The sequence below is a fragment of the Ceratotherium simum genome, chromosome 18 (genome assembly GCF_057802395.1).
Source record: "Ceratotherium simum simum isolate JZ-2026a chromosome 18, ASM5780239v1, whole genome shotgun sequence".
Lineage (NCBI taxonomy): Eukaryota > Metazoa > Chordata > Mammalia > Perissodactyla > Rhinocerotidae > Ceratotherium > Ceratotherium simum.
The window spans coordinates 58204000-58217044 of NC_141917.1; the positions used below are offsets into that span (position 1 = coordinate 58204000).

The window sequence follows — 13045 nt, forward strand, 5'->3', positions numbered from 1 at the left end:
GGCGGGTGCCCAACTATTTCCTGAATGACTGTGACAATTTAGAGCCGCGCATCTCAGAGTGTGGCCCACAGCCGGCTGAGCCAGAGTCCCCGGGGCGTTGCACCCATGCCAGCTTCTAGGCCCTGCCCCAGGCCCTCCTGATGGGATTCTACCTCGCTGGTGGACGGAGGGGAGGGGACAGCAGGTGCCGAGTGCCCACCGTGTGGCAGGAAACGCAACTCTCTGATTTGCTTTTCTGACCAGCCCAGGGGGAAGCCCTGGCTCAGAGGGGAACGGGCTATTGCCCAGGGCCACAGCCAGGAGGTGAGAGCCACAGCTGGGGCTGGCCTGGGCCGCTGGACCCCAGGTCCTGTCTACACTGCACACGGTACACTACCCAGCCGTGTCGTGGCCTCTCTTGGAGTCGGTCAGAAGTCCCGTCACGCCAGGAAGCCCTGGATTTGGGGTTTGCCCTGTGTGGGTGCCGGGAGCAAGGCCACTACACCCCTTGATGGTGCTGGCAGGCTCCCCCCACGCAGCACTCCCACTGCCGGCTGCTCAGGCCCCGTCTGGTGGGGGAGCCAGACACCCATCCCGACACCCCTGCCCAAATGAAGTCAGGCCACACAGTGGGGAGCAGGGCTTCTGCTGGGGAGTCTGGGCAGGCTTCCTGGCAGAGGGGACCCTTGAGCTAGGCCTTGAAGGGTGGACTAGGGTTTGCCCCATGGACATATGGGAAGGGCTTTTTGGTATAGGAACAGCCTGTGTAGAGATGTGGGGTTGGGAAGAGCAAGGGCGAGCTGGTGCAGGGGGTGGGGGCCTCGGAGATTAGGATGGGAGGTAGCCGGGCATGGCAGGAGTCGAGGCTCAGAGGAGAGAGCCTTGACAGCTGATTGTAAAAGGCTGGAATGCCACGTGAAGGAGTTTCCAGCATGTTCTAAGCAAGCAAGGGAGGAGCGTGTCTGGTGGGGTCCCCACTGCAGCCTCGGAGCCATGAGGAGCCGCTCTGGGGCTGGGGGGTCACCCGCGTGGGTCAGGGCGGGCTCCCACTCTGGAGGCCACGTCCGCATGGGAACCACAGGAAATCCTGGGGGACACCAGAGACCTCACGGACGCCCCAGATCTGCAGGTCCCGGGTGCACCCAGGCCCCCATGCACAGTGGGATCCCCGCCCCGCCCCAGCTCTGGAGCTCAGGCCCCCAGACGACTGTGTCTCTGCCGGGATTTGCCGATTACGTCTCCGAGTGGGTTGTCCTATATTATTGTTATTTGATTCCCACCTATTTCTGAATTTGCCAAATTTCTCTCTGTGTGAGATTTCTAATTTCATTCCACTGTGGTCAGAAAACATATTTTGTATTATCTCAATTCTCTTCACTTTACGGAGGTTGGTTTTGTGGCCCACCCCGGGGAAGGTTCCACGTGCGCTGGGGAAGAATGTGTGTTCTGCTCCAGTGTTCTGTACGTGTCTGTTCAGTCTGGTTGGTTTGTAGATTCCCTGAATTAAAAAACAAAGGGGGGGTGGGGGGAGGGGAAAGGCTTGTCAATAGAATGTTCCATCCAGGTTGTTCAGGGTTAACATGGAGTCCAGTCCTGTCGAGCAGTGTGCCGTTGGCAGGAACTTGGTGGCGTGTCCAGCTCCCGTGGGAGTTGTGTTTGTGGCTCAGGAGGGACGAAGGACCCAGGAGGCCCAGCTGGCCTGACTCACTGAGTGGCCTCCGCTGCCTGGGAGTGAGGGCAGATGGCACTGGCCTGCGTGAGGACCTGGATTGTAGGGCCTTGGTTTCTTTCCCTATCGGAGGTGAGGGGATCCCAGCTTGGGCCCCAGCCTGGTGGAGTGTCTCCGGGTCTGGTCTCCAGGCGTCTGTGCCCATCTCAAGGAGGCTGTCCTGGGACGTCAGGGCCTGGCAGGGTGGGGAGCTCGCTGCACGCAGAGCAGCCTGCAGGATGAGCAGGCGACGGGCGGGTGTGCCGGGTGTGAGTGGCACCTCGACCGCAGGCCTGTCCAGCTCCCAGGGTGCTCTGCCTCTCTGCACAGCCCTGGCTGCTGCGAAACCCCGATTTCCGGCGACCCCAAAGCCGGGGCGCTGGTGATGCTCGCCTCCCCTCCTGCTGCTGCCCGCATTTCACAGAGGAGGAAACCGAGGCTCAGAGTGTGGCTGGCTGGAGCTGACACATCAGCAAGCTGGTGAAGAACTGAGGTCCGAATGTTCTGGGGTGTTTGCAGGGGCTCGGTCTGGGCCAGTGGCTCCTGAGTGAGCTGCTCAGAGAAGAAAAACACTGCTGAGCTTCTGAGCGGCAGCAAATAAAGCTTTAAAGGAGAGAACAAGGGGGGTCAGCAGCCCCACGTCTGGGTAGAACCCCAGAAGAAGTGAAGGCAGAGTCTCGGAGACATGTGCGCACACCATGTTCACAGCAGCCTGAGTCACAATGGCCAAGTGTCCACTGAGAGATGGTGGAGAAACACAATGTGGTCCATCCGTAAAGTGGAATATTACGCAGCCTTAAAGAGGAAGGACATTCTGACACACACTACAACACGGATAGACCTTGAGGACATTATGCTGAGTGAAATAAGCAGTCACAAAATGACAAATTCTGTATGGTTCCACTTATATGAGATCCCTAGAGGAGTCAGATTCGTAGAGACAGAAAGTAGAATGGAGGTTAACAGGGGCTGGGGGAGCGGGAGGGGAGCTAGTGTTTAATGGCACAGAGTTTCAGTTTGGGAAGATGAAGAGTCCTGGAGACGGATGGTGGGGATGCTTGCACAACCATGTGAATGTACCTAATGCCACTGAGCTGGACACTTACAAATAGTTAGGATGGTAAATTTTATGTTATGTGTATTTTACCACCATGAACAAAGAAAGAAAGAAAGAAAACAAGAGATGGGAGGGAAGTGAAGAGGATGATGGGGGAGACAGAGGCTGGAGAAAGTGCTCAGGCTGGGAGCAGGGTCTTGGCTGGGTCCCTGTCCCTATCCCCGTGGGCTGTGTCCCCTCTAGAACAGTGGGGGTGGCTCCCTTGGTCGGTGCCAGCCCGGGCCTGGCCTCTGCCCCCAGAGAGCACCCCCACCAGGAATCTGGGGTGAAAAATGCTTAGGGAGCCAAGAGAAGAACGTGAAGGCTGGGAAGGGAAAGGGGTCCCCCACCTGCGGGTCACGGAGGAGGAACCATGTCCTAGGGCTTGAGGAGGGGCAGGGCACAAAGCTGACTGACGATCACCCCTGCCTTAATCTGTCCACAGCTCCCCACTGCCCTTCAGCTCCGCAGCCCTGGCTCAGCCCTGCCTCCTCCCCTGTGTTCCAGCCAGATCCACCTTCTCCCTCCCAGAAGCCCCAAGCCCCTGGGAGCCCCAAGCCTCCCAGAAGCGCAGCTCCCCCCGCCCCACCCCTCCCAGGCAGATCAGCCCGTGAGCCCCAATACTGGAGGCCAAATAGGTAGGTGGGGGTCCCCTGAGGCTGAGAATCAGCCGTGCCCTCCCAGAAGGCCCATTGGAGGCCCCGGGATGTGAGGAGGAAGGAGGCTGGGGTGGGGGGGGCCACATGGAGACTTCCGGGCCAGGATGGTCACTGGGTCTCAGCTTTGGGGAGCCTGGATAAGGATTTGGGAGACAGAAGAACTCCAGGGAACCCTGGCCTCTCAGGCTGTGTGACCACAGGCAGGTCCCGCCCCTCTCTGAGTCTCCCATGCACCCCTCACCTCCTGGCACATTGAGGAATTCATCTGCCCCCCAAGTTCCATGCACTCGGGTAATGTTTGCCAAAGTCCAGTCAGGCCCAGAGGAGCCCAGTCATTTGAAGGGAGTCGCCGAGTGTATGTCCACTGGGAGGAGAGTGTTGAGTCCTCCATCCCAGGGAGTGGATGAGGTCAGTTGCATGTCAGGGCCCTGAAGGATGAGGAGCTGTGGCCATGGGAAGAATGCAGGGAACAGCATTTCTGGCCAAGGGAACAGCAAGAGCAAAGGCCCTGAGGTAGGACTGAAGGGAATGTCTGTTTACTCCCAGAGCCACCAATGGCCACAAAGGTACCCTGCCCCACCCTCCCTCTCCTCCAGGAAAAGAAGAAGAATTGAAATTGATGAAGTATGAGACATTGAGAACTGCCTCCTCCCTCTGTCTCCTTCATGAAACAAGAGTGAACCCAGCCTCCTGGGCCCACAAGCTAAGGGGAAACCCCACCCTGCAGAGTAGGGATCCGAGCACCCGTGCACGACTCTGGAAACACCTCTGGGCCTCAGTCTGGGGAGATGCCACCTGAGGGGCTTTCCCCAGGACGTAGCCCACAGCGGGAATGATGTGCTGAGGGTCAGCAAGGGCCACTTGCCTGAGGGAAGCAGGTGCTGGGATTTGAGACTCCAAAGCCAGCCTCTCCCACCCCATGCCTGGTGAGGGCCACCCGGGGTTCTGGCCCTTCACCGGGCAGCCTCTCACCCTCACCCAAGGATCTAGTTTCTGGCTTCAAGGCTGCAGAGACACCTCCAGTACAGCTCAGCCTGGCTGCTACCAGTGGCTATGGGAAGAATGCAGGGAACAGCTTTCTAGGCCCAGGGAACAGCAAGGGCAAAGGCCCTAAGGCAGGACTGAAGGGCATGTTTGGTGAACAGCAAGGAGGCCACCGTGTCTGAGTGAGCACAAGGAGCGGAGGGTGGGTGGGGATGCCCACAGACCACAGTGAAGTCTTTGGATTTATTCTAGAATCATGAGCAGCTGCTAGCAGGCTCCATCTGATTTTACAGGGGAGACAAAGTTGTCCCCAGTATGGGGTCCATGTAGAAGAGGCAGCAGGTCCAATGCCCTTGTTTTAGATGGGTAAACTGAGGCCCAGAGAGACCCCAGTGACTGCCCACTGCAGAAGCATCCCAGTGGGGAAAAACTTTCATTTCAGGCAGACTCAGGTTCCGTTGTGAGGACAGTGGCCTTGCCTTGCAGGCCTCCCTCTTCCTCCTGTGAAATGGGCACGAATGCGTGGACAGCGCTCATCGCAGGGTCTGACTCAGAAATCTCACTCCCCGCCTCTCGTCCACGGGGACCCCCAAGCCTTTCTTTCATTGTAGTAAAATATCCAGAATATACAATTTACCATCTTAACCATTTTGAAGTGTCCAGTTCAATGGCATTAAGTACACTCACATTGTTGTGCAGCCACCCCCCCACCCATCTCCAGATCTCCTTCATCTTGTGAAACTGCAACTCTGTCCCATTGAACACTAACTCCTCCCCTCCCCCAGCCCCTGGCGCCCTCCATCTGCTTTTTGTCTCTGGATTTCCCTACACTGAGGACCTCATCTCAGTGGGATCACATGGTATGTGGTCTTTGGTGTCTGGCTTCTTTTACTCAGGATAATATTTTCAAGGTTCATCTGTGTTGTAGCGTGTGTCAGAGCTTCATTCCTCTTTATGGCTGAGTACTATTCCACCACACGGACGGCCCACATTGTGTTCATCCTTCATCTGTCGGTGGACACTTGCATTGTTTCCGCCTTTTGGCGACTGTGAATCCTGCTGTGGACACCGCCCCCCCAGGCCTCATTTGGCTTCTATTGCAGCACCTCAGGGAGCCCCATTCACCCAGCTGGGCTGCCCAGCCCTGCTCCCCCCTGTCCGAGATTCCCCTGGAAGATGAGCTCTCCAGGGCATTCAGACGGAAGTCTTGACGGGATTCGCTGGGCTGCCAGGACCCCCAGATTGTGTGCACAGAGGGGACGGGTCCAGCATGCGGCCATTTCCAGGGTCCGGCAGGAGCTGTGGCGTCAGAACTGGGCCAAGCTGGGCTCGACCCCCACTCCCCCACCTATACAGCACTGGGCTCTGGGCTGGCCTTCCCCTCTCCGAGCCCCACTTTCTGCCTCTGGAAAACACAGGTGGCTCTCTGTCCCCCCCCAGGCTTGTTTGGAGGGTTGAAGGCAAGAATTTGTGGAAAGTGCCTGGGATGAAGGCACCTGCCCCAGCCCCGGAGCTCGACTCAAGTTAGCACTGGGTTAGTCACTTAACAAACATCTGTTGACACTGGCTCTGGGTGAAGGCTCAAGGCTGAGTCATTTCTGAGTCACGTGTGCTTCCCCAGGACTCGGCTGGGGGCTGAGGCATCGGGGGCATCTGCTAAATGAATAAATGATGTGGGGAAAGAGGGGAGGGAAGAGGGGGAGAGACAGAGAGAGGAGGGGGGAGAGAGAGACAGAGAGAGGGTACAGTGAGGGGAAGAGAGAGAGACAGACAGATGGAGAGACAGAGAGAATGGGGGCGTCGGGAGGGACAGAGAGATATCAGAGACAGAGACAGAGAGAGAAGGGGGAGAGAAGAGGAGAAACAGATTGAGAGAGAGAGACAGAGAGACACCGTGAGAGATGGTGGGGGAGAGCTCGTGGGGAGCCTCACCCGCTGGCCACGCCCAGCGCAGGGCGCGGAGCTCCTTTCTTCCGCTCGGTCCTGGCTGCGGCACCCTCGCTTCCAGACGACAAACCAGGCCCGCGCAGCAGAGCTGAGGGCTTCCCCGGCAACGAGTGGCTTTGCCTGAGCAGAAGTTCCCGCTGCGGGCAGTCCCGCCCCTCCCCCCCAGGGGACACTAGGTGATGTCTGGAGACATTGTGGTCGCCACAAGTGCGGGGCTGGGGTGCTCCTGGCTTCTGGCGGGTGGAGGCCGGGATGCCACTGAGCCCCCACAGCGCGCAGGCCGGCCCCGCTGCAAAGAAGGAGCCGGGCTCATGTCAGCAGTGCCGGAGGGGAGAGCCCTGTGCTCGTTATGTGGAAAACAGCTGGTTTACTTCCTCGCTCCCACTATATGGCAGAATAAGCTCCTGACGGGTTAGATGGTGTAAGCCAGGGTGATCCCCAGCGTCAGTGAGTCGCCCCCTCTCTCCCTCCCGCTGGCATATTTAGCTGTGGGCAGCATCCTAGGCCCTTAGGAGGTCAGGCAATTACAGAAGCAAAGCCTCTCAGGCGTCCACGGATGCTCCTAGCCCAGCAATTCTCCATGGGGGGATGGGGGGGATTCTGCCCCCGGGGGACACTTGGCAATGTCTGGAGACATTTTTTGTTGTCACGACTTGGGGAGGAGGGCGCTGCTGGCATCAAGTGGGCATCAGTGCTCAGGGCAGTGCCCCTGGGAGAATGAGCAGGCCCCACCGCCCACAGCACTGAGGCTGAGGAGCCCTGTCCTTGGCATACAGCTGCTGGGCGTGGGGCCAGGCCGTCCAGCCGCCCGGCACTGGTGCCTTCAAGAGCCGTCTCTGGCTTGTTGCCTGGGCCTGCCTGGGTGCTGCTGGGCCTGGGTGCCAACTCAGCTCTGCTGATGGGCAGGGCACTGAGTGGGACATGCGCCGGGACCTACCTTAGCCTCTGACGGCTCGCCCTCTCCCGCTCGACACTGCACCGCACTGTTCTGCAGGGTGCCAGGCTCTCTGACACACAAGAGACTCCTGGCAGAGAAACGGCCATGTATCCTTCCCCATCACGTGAGCCACTCTAAGGAGAGCATTTTGGCAATGCCCAAAGCCCCCCAAAACCTTCATCCCTTTCAACTCTTTTACTCACACCCTGGGGGACAGTCTGGAATCTGGCCAAGCATATATATACATGCTCAGTGCTTGCTTGCATAAGCAACTCGTGGCACATCTAAATGGAATATTATGCAGCCCTTTAAAATAATAAAAACATATCACGGAGGAAAAAAATATGGAAAAATGGTTATGACCTTGCCTGGAAAGAATAAAGAGAACACACGGACAACCACAGGTGTGTGGAAGCAATTTAACCACTGATCAGAAATCCGTCCCTCTAAACACTTGAAGGGGGATTTGAGTTGTAGAACGCAGAGTGAATTTTTTTCTTTCTTGACATTGCACGTTTTCTAAAATGGACGCCAGAACCTTGTTTATGGGACAGGCAGTGTTCAGGGTCTGTGTCTGCTCACAGGAATGGGGCCAGGGCCAGCACAGGGACTGATACATCCTTTCTCTGGGTGGCTCCTGCCACAGAAGCTCACGTCCTGGGACAGACCTCTTTGCTAATAAAAGTGATGATGATCTTTTAGGACCAGAGCAGGTTTCTCAACCTCAGCACAGTTGACATCTGGGGCCAGATCATTCTCTGTGGTGGGTATCCCCGGCCCCAACCCACCGGATGCCAGCAGCACCCCCCAGTTGTGAAACCAAAAATCTTTCCAGACCGGGTGTCCCCTGGTTGAGGACCACTCATCTAGAAGATATTCGATGCACGCTGACATCTGGGTCTCAGAAAGGGGCAGACAAATGATGAGGTATTTCTGCGTTAATCAGTGCGTGCCAGCTCCCTGTCCCGGGTCTCACGCTGAAACACACAGCTGGTTCGGAGCAGGACACTTGCTGTGCTGTCAGCAGAGGCTTCCAGGAAACAGAAACTCAACAGCTTCAGTCTCCTTACAACTGGCCTCTCACTGGACTGAGAGACTGTTGGGGGAAACCTGGGAGGTATTTTTGAGTAAGCAAGAAAAATGGCTTTACCCATTAGTTTAAACTCAACGGGAAACACTGGAGACCCGACAAAAAATTATTTAAAATCTCTTGTGAGTCTTTCTTCCGCCCCCAGTGCCTCTGAAACCAGCTCTGACCAAAGAGGGGTGTTTCCACAGGTCGAGGGGGCCACTGCTCCGCTGTGGGACAGTTTTTGCAAAAGCTGCAGAGCGAGATGGTACAGGAGGTTCTCACACACACACACACGCACACACACGCACACGCACACACACGCACACGCACACTCACTCGCCCTTCATCACCAGCGGAAGCGGACCCAGGCTATTTACTCGAGAAAGATGAATCAGATTGTCATCTCCCATTTCTGCTTTTTGTGGATTACCAAATGCTCTCAGCTGTTTCCAGGGCTGCTGGCGTCCGGGGAGGAAGGATGAAGGGCAGGAGGGAGGGCATCCCAGCCTCTGTCGCAACGGGGCGAGAGAGTTTGAAAACAGGCGCTGCTCACAAGCTGTTTTCACTTTCTGGAAACACCTTGTGCAATTGTTGGTGGCCATGGTTACCCACCCAGGGCCCTGAGAGGGGGAAGGTGAGGGGGAGCCTGCCAGGGAGAGGCACCTCCTCCCTGACCGAGACATTCGGGGTGCAGTGCAGGGTCTCCCCTTGCTCACGAGGTGGGTTTCTGGGGCGGACCCTCCAACCACCAAGGCAGGGGCTCTGATGTGCTTCCTCCACACAGGGTACCTGCAGGGAGGGTCTCAGAGCCCTCCAATGCCAGCAACAGGTGAGGTGCTGCAGACAGCCCCTCAGCCCCACTAGTGGGGTTTGGGGACCCCAGGAGGCAGAGCAGGCTAGCACCCTCACTCCATCACTCTGTAGCCACCTCTCTGGGCCTCAGTTTCTTCATCTGGAAAAGAGCACCCATCATGCATGGCCCTCAAATGTGGATTTCATTTCACTTCTCTAACAAGATGGGGAACTGACTCCTTAAAAAGATCCTGCTTTAAGGCAAGACTAGTAACAGGCAAGGCAGGTTGGAAACTCAGCATTCTGCCATTTCCAAATAATAAAAACATAAATGCCTGCACACTCCAGTTTGGCTGAAACCTCAGAAGCTTCCAGGAGGTGAGGCTTTTCTCAGCTCAGAGGAGGCCATGCCAGTGGGATCAGCACTTTCCCCAGTTCTGGGGAAAAGGAGGCAATTTACTGCTCGCGGAACACCTTAAAATAACTCTCCCTCAGTCCTAAAGTGCAGTGTTTAAATTTATAGAAAAACCCACAGGTTCCTGGCAGCTGGGCGCTGCAGCTGGAACCCTGCTGCCACGGGGGCAGGACCCGCTTCCTCCCACCTCTGCCAAGCTGCCCTCCATCAAGGCTGCTGTCCCCCCGCCCCTCCCAAGTGCCCCAAACTGTCCCCTTGCAAGCAGCCAGACCAGCCCTGTGATTTTTCAAAAGATGCAAACCTTTTTTTTTTAATTAAAAAACAGCAAAAGTCTTATAAAAATGAACCAGGCAGCAAAAACGCCCACCTGTCTCCCTATTTACAGTAATACAATATCTGTCACAGTCACTATGTACAATATTATAAAAAATGTCGCAGACAGTACAAATTAAGGCTGTATTTCTCACAAGGCATCAAGCCTCGATCCTCTAGTGTAGACCCGGTGGGGGGGAAGACGACGCTTAATTATTGCACCATTTTGAAAACAAAACTTGTCAAGGAGGATCGTGGTCTTCTCCCGCCGGGCCTTCAGTCTCTAATGGGGGCCGGGGTGGTGGCGTCATCGGGGAGCCCCCTCAGTGGCCACGCTGTGCCCGGCCCGGTCCTCTGGGCCCAATAAATACCAGTCACAGTTTGGGAGGGGCCGCGCCCGGCGCGTGGGACCCGCCACGGCCGCGCGCGGGTGGGCGGGGGGCGTCCAGGCTACATGTGCCGCTTCATGTGCAGCGCCAGGTGGTCGGAGCGCGAGAAGGCACGGTCGCACAGGTGGCACTGGAACGGCCGGTGGCCCGTGTGCTTGCGGTAGTGGCGCGTGAGTTCGTCGGAGCGCGCGAACTTCCAGCCGCAGCCGTCCCAGTTGCAGTGGTAGGGCTTCTCGCCTGCAGGGAGGGGGCGAGAGCGGACCTCAGTGTCCCTCCCAGGGACTCGGCAGCCCGCCTGTGGCCCGAGTAAGCACTGACACTCACGGGGATAGTGGCTACTCCGGCGCGCGCAATCTCCCCCTAACCAGTTCCCTGAAGCGCTCCCCACTGCGTTTTGAATCTCTAGGGATCCTAGGCACGTGTCCTCCCACTCGCGGACCTCCTGATTCTCGCCACCAGGGGTCCGAAACTCTCCCTGTCAACTCCCCAGTGTTTTGAGCCACGCCCCCAGGGGGGGTCCTAAGCTTGCATTCTCTTCCCAACGTCCTCACACACGGCGTCCCCCTAGGTTTCCTCAGCGCACACCCCCTCTCCAAAGTCCTGAGCTACACTCCCAGGAGAGTCCTAAGCGAGCGCCTCCTTCCTGCGTTCCGAGACCGAGCCCCCAGCAGGCTTCTCAGCGCGCGCCCACTCCCAGACTACGGAGCCACGCCCCCGGCGAGTCCTGAGCGCGCGCCCCCTCCCCAACCGCCCGGGCCACGCCCCCTGGGGGTTCCTAAGCGAGCGCCTCCTCCCGCCCCCCTCCCACCTGTGTGCGTGCGCAGGTGCGCCTTGAGGTGCGAGCTCTTGGTGTAGGTCTTGCCGCAGCCGGCGTAGCTGCAGGTGTGCGTGGCGGTGCGCTTGCGCGGCCAGGAGCGGCGGCCCCGCTTGGGCTTGGTGTCCAGCAGCTCCAGCGGGGACGCGGGCGGTGTGAGGAGACCTCGGGCGGCGGGCGGCGCCAAGCCCAGCGCTGCTGCTGCTGCGGCGGCCGCCGCGTCGTCGAAGAGACCGAAGGCGGCGGGCGCGGGCGGCGCGTAGTGCAGGCCGGGCCCGGGCGCGCCAAAGCCGGGGCCGCCGAAGGGCGGCGGGAAGGGGGCGCGCGGGCCGGGCGCGGGCAGGCGCGCGGGGCCGTCGGGGCTGAGCGGCGGCGTGTCCGGCGGCGGCGGGGGCGGCCCCGGGGCCTCGCATGCACGCGGCTGCCGGCACCGGGGCGCCCTCGCGCTTGAGGCCTCGCGGCCCGCGGGCCAGGCCGGGAGCGCAGCCGTAGCCGCCGCCGCCGCCGCCGCCGTCCGCCTCGGGGGGCTCGGCCTTCACCAGGCGGCCTGGCGGCGCCAGCAGGAAGCGGCCGTGCAGCGCAGGCCCCGGCGGCATGTCCAGCTCGGGCCGCAGCAGCTCGGACACTAGGCCACCCGCGGGGGCGCCGTAGGGCGGCGGCGCGCCGGGCTCGGGGTAGTAGAACGCAGGCGGCGGGGGCGGCGGCGGCGGCGGCGGCGGCTCCGGGGCGGTCTCAGCGCCCAGGCCGTCCAGCCCCATGGACAGGATGAAGTCCAGCACGCTGTTGAGGTCGTCGTCGGTGCCGCCTGCCTCGGGCTCTGCGCGCGGCCAGCGCTGCGGGTGACAAGGCGGTAGGGCGCGGGCGTGAGCGCGCGGCGGGGTCCGGGGATCGCCGCCCGCCGCCTGGGTTCTACTACCCCGCAGCCCAAGTTCTGCTACCCTGAGTCAGCGCCCCCGCCGCCCGCGGTCCCGGTCGCCCCCGTGGTCCCTGCCGCCCTCACCTCCTGCAGGCCGCGCTCACGGCACGGGCTGGCGAAAGTGGAGAAGGACGGCAGGATGGGCTCGCTCAGCGCCATGTCCGGGACCCGGGACCGACGCGGATTCGGGACACCGGTGAGCGGCTGCCCGGAGCTGGGCTGGTCTGGGCGCGGGCGGGCGGGGACGGCACTGCGGGCAGCGGCTGGGCCCGCCCAAGCCTTATAGGCGCGGCGCGCGCGGGGGCCGGGCCAAGGCGGCAGCGGCGGAAACGCGTCCCGGATGGGGACGAGCTCCGGGCGCAGCCTAAATTTAGCCGCGGTATATAAGCCGGCGGGCGGCGGCGGCCGTGGCCACTGCGGCCGCCAGGGCTCTGCGCCGCGTTCCGGCCCCTCGCGCGCGTCCAGGCCGCGCCCCCCGCTCGGGCCCGCCCCCGCCCGTCTCCCCGGCGACGGCGTCAACACGCGCTCCACAACACGGCGTGACGCCCCAGGGATCCCCGGGGCACCCGCGGGCTCCGGCTTGCGCGCGGCGGGGAGGACCTGGAGCGGGGGCGGCATCCGGGACCCGGGCCTCTGAGCTGAACGCTGGAGCCCGCGGCCTCCCGAGGTCCCTGGTGGATGGAGAGAGGGGACCCCAGTACCTCGGAAGGGTCCCTGGAACCCCTGATGGATGGCGAGATTGGCCCCGCAGCCTCAGAGGGATCCCCAGAATCCTAGATAGATGGGGAGACTAGGTCCCGCGCCACCTCAGGGTGGGGAGATTGGGGTCCGCAGGACTTATGATGGACGGAGAGAATTGGCCCCTCACTTTCCAGGGTCCCACCTAGCCTGACCTACTGCTATGCCCATCACCCTGTAAAGAACCTTGCATGATGGCATCAAGAAATGTTGTCCGAGACATTGTCCTCAAGGAAGCCCTTCAGGGAGGGAAACTGAGGCTCAGGAGGCGCTGGGAGAGGCTCGAG

General features: G+C 60.2%; 1 protein-coding gene across 1 annotated transcript; it reads right to left on the minus strand.

Annotated features, from left to right (window-relative positions):
• Positions 1-10270: 10270 nt before the first annotated feature.
• Positions 10271-12298, minus strand: KLF2 (KLF transcription factor 2). The gene is given in 4 exon segments (XM_087443662.1): positions 10271-10527; positions 11099-11499; positions 11501-11937; positions 12105-12298. Coding segments are annotated over 4 exon segments (1089 nt in total). The 5' UTR covers positions 12180-12298; the 3' UTR covers positions 10271-10351.
• Between the last annotated feature and the right edge of the window lie 747 nt (positions 12299-13045).